The sequence below is a fragment of the Anopheles bellator genome, chromosome 2, assembly GCF_943735745.2.
Source record: "Anopheles bellator chromosome 2, idAnoBellAS_SP24_06.2, whole genome shotgun sequence".
Classification (NCBI taxonomy): domain Eukaryota; kingdom Metazoa; phylum Arthropoda; class Insecta; order Diptera; family Culicidae; genus Anopheles; species Anopheles bellator.
Window position 1 is genome coordinate 54,928,994 of NC_071286.1, and position 12,262 is coordinate 54,941,255.

Genomic DNA, 12,262 nt, shown 5'->3' on the forward strand with positions numbered 1-12,262 from the left:
CCGAGTCTATCGTGTGTTTAAACATCGTAGGAAAGAATAAAAGTGTTTGTGGTTATCCTTTGAATATTTATTGATTTATTCGTGTTGTAATGTTGGTGGTATTGTTGCCTCTCGTTGATCAATCTACAAGCTGTTGCTGCTGTTCGCTCCTTAGCCATTTGTTATACCTTAATAATCTTCTTCCACCCGACACAGTGCTGATTCCCCATCAAGGGTTGCACGTTACATCATTTAGTTTTGCATCTGCCAAACGCTGTAAAATTTTTGCTAAATCCTTTTTGTCGAAAAATAAGCCGCCAATCACAATGCTTGCGTTAGGCTCTACTACGTTTTGCTATCCGTAACAATGCCGTTCGATGGCGGATCTCGGTCTCGCGGTTTCGCGGGTTTGACCCCCGCGCGATAAGCACAAAGCAAGTAGCCTCGTCTTCTGCGCGTTCTTTCCTTTTTCTATAACTTTGCGAATATTCATTCTCACGAACACTGTCTTTTACGAAGGATTTATATGGTTCGCTCGTTTTGTGGTTACTAAAACCGAAAGGAAATCATTCCCCAGTACATCATTGGCGATAAGAAACAACTTTGAGAAAGGTTCTGCCACTAAGTTGCATGCAAAACAAAAAGGGCAAGAAAGCTGTAATTTGCTGCATAGCGGAAATAATAAGACATACGCGAACAAAGACGAATAAAATGTGAGCCCAAAAAATCTATTATACTTTGTACTCATATGCACCTTGTTTCTTGAACGACAGATAAGGCACTAGCTCATAAATACTTGTTCTAAATGGTCGTATTCTCTTCGACATGATACTTCCATTTACTCATCGACTTCCCTCATCTTACGTTCTTGTACGTTCGAACGACACAAAAATGCAAGCTACAAAATATAGAATGAGCCATCTAACTACATAAACCTTCCTTCAAATAGCATTTTCCAATGAAACGTAAACGACGAGCAAACAGCAACCGCGTTGCAATCATCATTTTGCGTTGAAATGCAAACGACGTTTCAGAATCCGCTACAATCTTAAAGAAATTTCGCCAATCGCCACCGAAACCGGGACACTGTTTGCAACATGATTTCTCTTCTGGTACGACCCGGAAAGTCATCAACGAGATGGATAAAAATTACATAGACCCTCGAAATAAACGAAGATTACAAAGCCGCCACGGCGAGTAAAGCGCGCCCAACAGTAAGCTAAACTAAACACATTGATAAAGGATAGTTATGAGGTTTTCATTTTTGTTAATAAATAGAGATTCGTCTTTCCATTCTCCTTTCAGTGTGTACAATTCAGAATTAATTATATGCAGTTCGTTGCAGTCAACACGCGTACGTTTCAGGCAGAGGGGTTGGTTGTAAGTTTGATCATTTGATCGTGACATGTGTACTGAGCTTGTCTTTGTTGCTGGCTTGTTTGCATAGTCCACAACCAAGAGCATATTGGCTTTGAGCGTGTGCCATTGGAAGATAAACGAAGGTGAGCTAACAGAGAAATGCTTTCCTCTGCTTCGTCCCTCGTTATCACACACTAATCAGCGATCGCATTCCAATGTGTCTAACTACTTTTTGTTTGCCTAGATACGCTCTGTTTTTCGCTTCAGCTATCCGTTCCTTGCACTATTTATGTTTTCGCTACGTGTTGCTTGCATTTATTTGCTTTCTTCGTGTTGTTTGAATACCGTTAAAATGTCAGAACACATAGTTTTACAATAAAAAAGTGAATAATTATAGCAATACGATAATCGATAATAGTAGATTTTTAATATTCGACCATAAAAATGTATAAAACAATCACAATTTGTGTACGTTTTCTTCGCCTTCTCCTTGGCTTTCTCTTCTCCTGGTAAACTTCATCACTCTGTCTTGGCCTTTCCAATCCTTTATATCTTCTTGCAACAACATTTTCGCTATCGATCGTTTTATCTTTCTCTCGATCTTCGCTATCTATTTCGCTATTTCTACAACGATTTCTATATCTTTCACTTATATCCTTTCTTTCGATTTCATTTTCCCCTATACGGTACACGCAAAAGAAACTTCACAAACAGATTTTAAGAGCAAGGATTCAACGTTGTGCACAGCACAGAGAGCCAGCGGTAAGCGGCAACGTTTCGCATTGGACTTGTGACAAAATAGAAGCGTGAGCCTTAAGTGACGGAAAATCTATCAGTCCAGTGTCATCAAATGTGTTTGTGTGAACTACTGTACAATATATACTCTTCCAGCAGTGGAATTTCGGAGTGCCAAATTACAAATTATTTTCTTCCGATTATTCTCTATCAATATTTCGACGGTAAAGCGAGCTGGTGATGTTTATAATGGTGCGATCTTAACGCATCTTGAAGCACGATGCACGAAATCAACTCGTATCGACCAGCGTCGAAGCATTTGCAGCAGGAGACAGTGGAGCGGTTCCGTCGGAGGAGCTCGCAACGGAGGAGGTTTGTGTGAAAATTTCAAGTGGTTGCTGGCCGTTCGCTGCCAACTTCTGTTTCCGTTTCATTTCCATGAGCTGCTTGCGTTGCGCTTCCCGCTTCGCGGCAGCCAACGCCGCGGAAGCCTTTTTCGTTTCACCGTCGGTAACGTTGCTACTGCTGCTGGTGGCACCATTTGTCGTAGCCGTTTTGTATGGACGTTTGATAAGCTTTGTAGTACGAGTAGCGCCGTTGCGTGCTGCAGGTAGCGGGCTTTTAATGACAGGTTTCTAAAACAGACGAGCATGAAATCAACCAATTTAATTTCAAAAACAATCCGATTGTATAAATTTCAGTTCGTACCTTCCAACCGTTCTTACGGAACGTATCGATTTCAGCGAAAGTTGCATCGACGTCATTCACTTGCAGCATCACCATATCCCAGAACCCTCGCAGATCTTCGCCAGTTGTTTGGAACTTTTCGCCGGGCGTTTGGTTCAGGTTAGTGTAGCACAGTCCTGAAATCAGTAGGATAGTTTGACGCCCAACTAGGCTTAATTCTTCTTTCTCTACCCGAAAGAGCCTAAAAATTAACCTTAAGTCTCTATGATGACGAAATCCGCTACAAACAATATGAGTTGGTAATATGAGAACAATTCCTCGAAGCGGTGGTAAGTGGTACTAAAAGACAAAGGCTAGGTCATATAACCTTTTCTTGCGATTGGCGCAGAAAACCAACATACAGAATCAAAACAATACAAGCCTCGAAAACAAACGGAACTTGGTTTTATTGTTTACTGTCGAATTTGTTGGCACAGCGATGCGCCAACAAATTCGGCCAACCCCTTTCATTGCCGCCTTTCACTATGGGTCGTTGGAACGTTTTCATTTTGGTTTACTCAACCCCGGAATTTCCGGACAAGCTTCGTGACGAACATGTTCAAAGCCGTGGCAGTCTAGCCGTGAATCATGTGACTCAGCGATAAGTCTCTTTTATTGTGAAACATATTCTGAAAAATCGCAAAAGATCGCGAGACCGATCCTACCGATATTGTTATAAAAAAAAATGTGCAAAAAATTGTGGAACATCCAAACGCCATTGAAGCATTTTTTTGCGGAATTTGTTTATAAACTCTAGAAGAGTTTTGAAAACAAAATCAGTTTCCAACAAACCGTTTATAACAATAAATGCCAATTAAATCAAACAGCATTTAAACCGAACCGTGCATAATAAACGATGGCACTCACCCACTCACTAATTCTGAGCAAGAAAAGTAAACACTGCTAGAACCACATACACCGCGAAATTCACTCGAAAAACTACGTATCATACGCACGTCACTGACAGATAACGTTATCAGCTGTTAGAAGGTGACACATGTGCGGGAGATAATAAATAAGCTTAATTGATAAGCAAGTATTATGTGACCGAACATTTTCGCCAATCAGTTGTACGATCGGGCGCCCGAGGCCGACGATCTTTAAAACGGCGACAAAAATATGATCACGCGCGACGGCAGCATCTCATCTCACAACAACCCTTTGCCAGCACACCACACCACTACTAACAGCGGTCCAATAAATGACCCGGTACTAACCTTCAAATTGTTTCATCTTCTGTGAGCAAAGTAGACGGGCTTTGCCAACGGCAACCAGCGTGTAGCCATCGATTTCCTCACACAGGACGACGCCGTTGGCCTAAAATTAAAACCAGACTATCAGCAACCCGATCCCTAGTAGTCTGCGCACGCAATTTTCTTCCGTGCACACCGCGTGCCTCGACACATACACACACCTTAAGCTTTTGAATCTCCTTCTCCACCGAGGTGGCCATCGTTTGCAGGCGGTTCTGCTCGTTCCGCAGTATCTGCAGAAAATAGTTTCCATCGAGCTCATGGTTGTTGTTATTGTTGAGACTGTGTGCACTGCTATTGCCGTTGGTAGTTGCCACTGGTGGCGGCACCGGTTTCACTGCACTGGCCTCTTCCGACGCGCCCGTTGTTGCTCCGGTACCGGCCGGATCCTGTGCCACGACCGCTCTCATCTCGGCCGAAGGATTATCACAATTTAAAACGTCACCACCGTTCACCACGAGCTGGCTGCAGCGGTTTTCGACGTCCGCTACTTTCGCGCTGTCTGCCGCCGACTCGTCGACACCGTTGTGAACTTTGTTCTCGGGCACCGTGCTAGTGCTATCGAATGAACCACTCGCCGCCGTCGCCGGTTGCTGATGTCGTACGGCGGCAATGTCGACAGGTACGGTGGCGCGACTCGCGGTATTTGCTGATACTACAATCGTCTCCGGTGCGTTGTCAACGGCAACGACGGACGCTGGCGGGGACGGTATCGTGTGCTCCTCCGATTTCGTCGCCCTATCAGTGTGCCGTTCGACAACGTGCATCGTGCGTGCAGCGTTGCTATGGTGACTGCTGGTCTCGTGGTAGTGATGTCCATTGCTGGTCGCGGTCGTGGTGCTCGCCATTCGAGACAAATCTTCGTCCTGCCGCAAGCTGTCGTAGCTGGTATCGATTGACGAGTAATGCTGTTCGTCTGTCGCGTGGTGACGTTGCGTTCGCGAATATAGACTCTCTTCGACAGCGCTGCCGTGACTCATCGCCGTACCGTTGGTGTGATGCACATTACCGTTGGTTGCTGCGGTGGCTCCCAGGGAACGGCTCGGAGAGGGTTTGGGAATTTTCTTGGGCGAGAAGATCTGCAACTGAGCGCGAAACTCGGGCCGCAAGTGTCGCAACACCGGGAGCGCCTCGACGTCCGGATCATCGCCTGGCTGGTGCTCATCGCTGCCAATCAGTTTATTGTTTTCTTCCACCACAACCGAGTGGGCGCCGTTCGCCAGATGAGCGGATCCGTTCTTCAACAGCGATCCACCGCCACTTGCCGCCAACAGATGCCCTTTACTGTGTCCTAGCGTGGCCGGTGTCGTGCCGTTCACTACCACACCGTTGGTTTCGTTTGCAATGTTGTTTAGGTACTTCCGCTCGCTATTGCTGTAGATTTGTTTGTTGATGACCACTCCTTCGCTCGCCCCGTACAGCTTCTCAACGCGCTGCTGGATGAAGCTCTTCTTCGGCGTCATCTTAGACGGATCGTCCCGCGAGAGGCTGCTTATTTGGGACTGTGACGAAATCACCTTCGAGCGCAGCGTGCCGTTGCCGTTGAACAACGCGCAAGCCGCATTATCGGTAACGTCCACCGGCCCTCCCGCTGATGTTCCGTTCATGGCGCGAACGCGTCCTAGGCCGCCACCTCCGCCGTTTATCTTGAACATTCTGCTCCCGACGAACCCGAGCTGACCACCGGCTCCCGTCGTCCCGCCGTAGTTGTTGTTGATCGTATTGTTCATGCTGACGTAACTGAGGGTGGGCGCCGCTAGCAGATGATTGCCAGCACCGGTACCGGTCGAATCGGTGCGGTTGTAGTGAAGCGTCGCGATGATCGGACGGCTCGGGGACACTTCACGCGATTTGTTTATGTCCTGGCGGAGCTTCGAATCGTATGTCGTCAGGTTCGAGTAGCCATTCACGCAGCAGGCGAGATTCAGATAGCTGGGTTTTTTGTTCACCTGCGAAGCCGCAATGCTGTCGCCGTTGCTTAGCAGCGGTTGCTGCTGTTGAGCGCCCACGGGCGAAGCTGCCGCCGCCGTCGTCGTGAGAACGGTGCTGATGTGACCGGTTACCGGATCCAGTACGCTCGTTACTGCCTGACAGTTGATCACCGGCACCATGCAACGCTCCTTAATCCCGGCCGTGAACTCCCGGGTGATGTCCTTACCGGAGATGGGTGTTAGAAAGTTTAGCTCTCCTGACGTGTCTGTTGAAGGAAAAAAGAAAATGTCGGTTGCGGTTAGAGTACTTTTCATAGAACAGGAAAGTAGAGAATTAGTATAATCAATAGAATTTACATTAATCCACATTCCACGTTCGATACACCTGTATCCAAACACCTAACTCTCATTTTCCAAATGTTCAATGTCCTTCATTGAATAGAATTGCCTATTTGCATTATTGATTTAGTTTTGTCCTTTCCCAGGTGACCTCGAGACCCTGAACATTGGAGCACACCATAACCTTCCCTAAAGGCCTTCACCACTTTACCAGGCTGGTCGTAGCGTTTAATTAGCATACGCCAAGAACAACCTTCTGCGTGGCACACGAACGCCCAACAGAAGTCAATCGATTTGTTTCTCCAACAATGGCAAAACCAGACAACTTCTACTACGTAAAAGGACTACAGTTGTATTTTTGCCACATGCGCCGCTCCTCGGATTACGAGTGGGTGTGTGCAGGAAACGACGGTTCACAGGATTTGCGGGCGGATTACCTCGCTTAAAAACTCCCACGCGGCGAAGAAGGATTTATGTTAAGCTGTTAATGAACGGGAGCGGAAGGACAGGGTCAAGGATTTTCCGGTTTGTGATCGATTTTGATGAGTCAACCTGATTTATTGCCCAACCCCACCCAATTACACTGAGTAGTGTGCCAATAGTCATCATCATCATCAGTAGCGATGCCAGAGAAAGATGATACCTATAAAAGCGAGAATCTGACAAATGAGTTCTTTTGATGGACACATCGAACGACACACTTCAGCCGAGCTCAACACTGTAATTGCATCCGTCAAGGTTGGGCCGTCTTCGAAACGGGTGAGTGTCAAACACATCCTGCAACAACGAAACTGTTGACCTTTTCGGATATTGCGCCATGTTTTTTGAGCTTTTGTAGGCTATTAAATCAACACAAAGTTGCCCCGGTACCTCGGGCAGCGTGTGGCAAGAGCAGCTTCGTGGACATGGCACACATCGCTATGTTTGCCCAGAGCTCTTTCGAGATAAGGTCACCCTCGGTGTGGCTGACATAATCTTGGTGTATAAACATTATTTTTCAATAAGTTTATCATGCAATAACACAACAGGTAAACTATTTTGAAAACCGTCGCAGCACCGTCAAATTTAACTGGTTCTTGGGCAGTATGTAAAAGCAATGTTCTGCACTCGGTCCAAATGCGCTGTGGCGTTCTTATCATGGTGTCGCTCCATGCTCCAGTGTATGAAAAGTGAAATGAACCCGTGAAACCAAGACGTTTGCGCGGCCAAGTGATAGCGAAGTGCGGACCCTTGAACGGCCGGGACACGGTATCGGTCTCGTAGGGAGAGCCGTAGAGTCAATGATTGCACATAGGGTCTAACCTTCAGCGTACGCGCACGTACAAAGTGTTTGGTCGCGCGATAAGGCTGACCGCGTGGACAGCGCAGTGCAATGGCCCTCACACTGAGTTGCTTGCGCTGTGCTTTTTCCTTTAATCTCAACCTTACTTTGCTGCCACAAAACATAACGAAACGCAACGCAACGCCATTCGAAAGTGCACTCGGTTCTCGCTCTGCCAATCAATAAATCTTGCGTCCCACATGTACAGCTCGTTTAATGACTTCATTTACTGGCTAGGAGGGCACCGTGTCACCCGCCGTCTGAGGGTCACATTTTTACGCCCAAAGCCATTCCAAAGCGGAGGTGGAAATTATCGTGAAGGGTTCACTAATCGACATTCGCTATCACTGGGGGTGGGTTTTGGGTCGCAATTACTGCAAATGTCGGCAGCAACCCTAGCCACACGCCCTGAGGTTGGCCACGCTCGACCTACGTCTCCGGGCACGTCCGTTTCAAAGCAAACCCCAACACGTGGGTGACCTGAAAGTCTGTAAAACACCATTCGCCTCCATTGGTTCGCTTGGGCAACGGAACGAAACGACTTCTGAAAACACCGCGGCTTCGTGCGGCTTTTTGGCCTCCCGGCACAGTAATTACACGTGAAAGATGCTGATCGAACTTACGATTAGTGGTCTATTTTATGGCATGAATCGCCCCCGGGCCGGTACGGCCTAAACACCTGAATCGGCCATATGCGACCCCATGCTGTGTGTTACCTTCACTTGGCCACCTGGCGACGGCAGGAGCATACCACACAAGGCTGAGATTACCGGCGAAATTTCACAATAAAACGAATCGAACTCTTTCACGAATATTTCTCACACTTTTAGGATCCTCAAAAACTGTCACAAAGACACGGTTACAGACTACTCGGGGACCAGAATCTGTCAGCGCTAGGATTCCCCGGGTTGCGCACAACGTGGAGTTGCGTCACCGCTCAGCTATGCGCGACAAACGCACGCATTTCCCCCCACGATAACTGGTTTGTGGGTCGCCAATAAACTCTGACTAATGGTGGAGGCGATTCACTGGCGATTTGCGTATCACGTAAATGGCGGATGGGAATTCACATATGGTTCAAGCGTTTTTTAATCAATTCACGTTCGCGTACAGAGCACACGCGTTTCGTTCCGGGTGTCCCACTTTAGAGCCACGGGCGGTCACTAGTGCACCGGAGTGCAACGGCGAAAGCATAAAAGTTAATAACTGACGACGACCACACCACTTCTTGCCATCGCTCCGACCGACTGCCAAACGCACACTGGAGAGCAGGAAGCGCTCCCGATGGCGGCGGGCTCCACAGTGTGTCCGAGCACGCACGCGATCGCGTCACTGTGTGCGACACGCACGGCGCTAGTAGTGGTAATCGTGAAGCGGTCGCGGTCCCCCCCGCCGTCACAAGCCAGCCCACACGGGCGCGGAACCTTCAAAACACTTTTCGAACTCATTTCGCCTTTTTCTGTGACGCAACGTGACGATGCCGGTGACGCGTCTCCAGTGCGACGACAACATGCGAAGGCGTTCGTGAGGCAGACAGAGAAAGGGACAGAGGAGGCCACAGCATCCGAATGCAACTCACGCGCCGACTTCAAATGCAGCGCTCCGAAAGTGCGTCGGTGGCGCAGCTTTAGTGTAACGCCAACACAGACGGGGCCCCGGGGCTAGACGCCAGTGACACTCACGCACCACCGAGCACGCATTGTGTTAGGGGATTGGATGCTGGAAGTGGACGTAGGAGTCTCAGAGTTTAGTATGAATGCACAGAGAAATTGTTCCTGGGTGAGGAATTTCAGCTTTTCACCTTGAGCTACGTCTGAAGGCGTGTTATAGGACTAGGAAACTTACCACAAACAACCACACTAAATAACTTGTACTGCTTCAACAATTACGACTCCGATGTGAAACGCATCAGTAGAAGATACTAGGCTGTTCAATAAATTTTTTGCCTCGATAAGGAAAATACATTTTTATGGTTCGAAATTCACTTTGTTGCCACAGTATTGCCTCTCCCTGAAGAGAGAAAAGGCAGGGAGCTGGAAAGGCTTCAAAATACGTATTTTTTACGTATAATACGTATTTCCTGTATTTTGTCTACGATTTCGGGTGTTGTGTCTGTTTTTTTGACGTTTTGGACGTGGATCGCCTTGAAGGCTAGTACGACCACGTTTAAACTCGGAAACCCTCCTTTTAACCCCCTCATTGACGGCGAAGAGTTTTTATACACTTTCAACATTCGTTAATGAATTTTATTTTGCTTTCGAACCTTCCGAAAATAAAAAAAATCAATCACTGCGAGATACTTGATTTTTTCCGTCGCAAAAAAATGCTGACATGTCGATACTAAATGGCTTGTAAAAAAACGACAGATTGAAATGAAACTTCACATACGTTCGTATGAAGAGTGTGCCAATACAACAACAAAAAATTGGATTCGTAGCATCGCCCTCTGTTATCGAGGCAAAGAACATATTGAACAGCCCAGTAGAAAACAAGTCTCTTGAAATAGATCGGCTGTATTAGCCAAGGAGCCTATTCCCATCTACAAAAGGGATTACTACACCCGTTAGGTCCACGCAGAATTACGGCCACTAATGACCGGACCGGTGGCCGGACTAAATTCCATTACGCTTTCTAAGTAGACGGCGTAAACGTGAGTCGTTTGCGAAACAAGAAATGGACGCGATCGTTCGTAACCGCGAAAAGGGATTATCGATGACGAAGATGGTGAAGACACAACGCCGCGGCGACTTCATTGATTTTTGTTGTCACTGTCCGGCGGTTCGGAACTGGTTTAAAAAACGAAGACCTACAAACCTGCCCCCTCACTTAAGCACCTTCCGCGCCTTACGCGTTCGATTTAAATATTTAACGCCACGAAGGTAAACAGTGTTTGAAGCGGCGGCGTCATTTCTCAAATGTCAAGGTGGAACCATCCCCGTTCCTTGAGTCCGGTTCGCGGATTCCACGGGATCAATGTGACCCACCCACAGGCTTCCGGTTTCCACCTGCCACACCGGCGGGGACAGACAATCATCGAATCGAATCCGGTAAAACGCAACCTCTCAAAGAGAAGCCCGAAGAACTTCCTCATCTAATTTGGGAGCAGAACTGGCGGAACTTGTTGCAGACAAGTGGTTCAATCGAACGTAACAAACGCGTGGAGGCGTTCGGTGTCATTTCATTTCCCTCCACACACGCACTCGACCCACACGTTTGCAGCTTTCAAGGCAATCCGAATCTCCAGCCAGTGACATTGACCTTCACTCGGGCCCCCAAAAAACATCCGAAACATCAAGACAATGGCAAAAAAACCAGCCACCGACCAGACCAGAAAGTGTTTCTTCTCGCGGATCAATTCTTCAGCTCCTCGACACGCGTTGGGCATCTAACTAAAACCAATTAAAGTGCGGGACGATTCGGGAAATTTGGTGGCGCACGCCGAAAGAGTCACGCAGTCATCCGTTTGCGCACGCGACAAACGCGTTTGGATCGTTCCTTTTTTGCTGCGTTTGCGTTCGCCTTTTGCAGAGAAGCGATATTGCCGTCCATTAAAAACGAGCCCAAACATTCGCGGCCGAGCTCGTGGAAGGATTACCAAGCACCGATTTTATTTACGCGGTTACGGGCCATCCATTTCTCGCCATGTTTATGATTTGTTTTGTACGTCTTGGGATCTCTCTCTGTCCTGTGTGCGGCCAGTTTTCAATGTCACCACCAACACGCTCGTCGCTCACTGTCGGGGTTGGCCAAAAAAAGAAACGTCAGCGCCTTATCGGGAATGTCGTCGTTCCCCGCCGGGCATTAAATTCAACCGCGGCTGGCCACCGTAGACGTTTCCGGCTTGTCGTGGCCGCCCACACCGGAACCGAATGACCGCTGAGGTAGAACGCACGTCCACGCTTCTGTCGGAAGATACAAGTGAATCTGGAGGGTTTTCGCAACCAATCTGTTTTTATGATCAAACTCTTGTTATGTTCACCATCGTAACTAGACTTCGGGGAGACCTACTTCCGGCAGTTCCGTCGTACTCACCAGAGAAATCGGTTGAATCAGCATCTACATCGAGCGAGCAACTACCGATGGAATCTACACTTCTATCCATATTCCAACCGCGCGGACAGAAGGGTAGATCGCCCCGAACGCCTTCCTTCTCACGGTAGCAGCTCACGGTCTGTCCCGTGGTCTGGGGTTCAGACTATCCCACGCTGTCCAACGATCACACGGCAATCGGTCCGGCGAAAGTCTGCGGGTCCGGAGTCTCCGAGCCCAAGAACCGAGCGCGGACCAACGGACTTACGTTACATAAAACACTCCCGCTGGCCCCATTCACTCCCGCGTCAAATCTGTTCCAAACACACACTCACTTCTACAAACGATTGTTGGTTGTTTCTTCCGTTTTGTTTTCACAAACCAATGGAAAACACTTTTCACACTGGTAAGCGGAGGTCTCTTGACCGGCCTCCCTTACTTTGCTGCACACGCAAACACTCGAGGAATCTTCTTTCAGGTCGCAACACTATGCTGCCTGCTTTTTAGTTGCACCACACCTGGAGAAATGATTCATATATCTAAAACAGGGACACACGAGGGCACAAAATTATTGGGGGAATTAAAATGGC

General features: G+C 47.9%; 1 protein-coding gene across 1 annotated transcript; it reads right to left on the minus strand.

Annotated features, from left to right (window-relative positions):
* Window positions 1-31: 31 nt before the first annotated feature.
* Window positions 32-11,795, minus strand: LOC131212251 (uncharacterized). Its single transcript, XM_058206044.1, has 5 exons — window positions 11,676-11,795; window positions 4,214-6,249; window positions 4,017-4,116; window positions 2,782-2,936; window positions 32-2,708 (listed from the first exon to the last, which is right to left on the minus strand). The coding sequence occupies exons 1-5, from the start codon at window positions 11,743-11,745 to the stop codon at window positions 2,364-2,366; spliced, it is 2,706 nt and encodes a 901-aa protein (XP_058062027.1). The 5' UTR covers window positions 11,746-11,795; the 3' UTR covers window positions 32-2,363.
* Window positions 11,796-12,262: the final 467 nt, after the last annotated feature.

Coding starts and splice junctions, on each gene's coding strand:
- LOC131212251 (XM_058206044.1), bottom strand. CDS start 11,745: ATGGATAGAAGTGTAGATTCCATCGGTAGTTGCTCGCTCGATGTAGAT. Junction 4,117..4,213: donor AGGAGATTCAAAAGCTTAAG/GTGTGTGTATGT, acceptor TTTTAATTTTAG/GCCAACGGCGTCGTCCTGTG. Junction 2,937..4,016: donor GAAGATGAAACAATTTGAAG/GTTAGTACCGGG, acceptor TACTGATTTCAG/GACTGTGCTACACTAACCTG.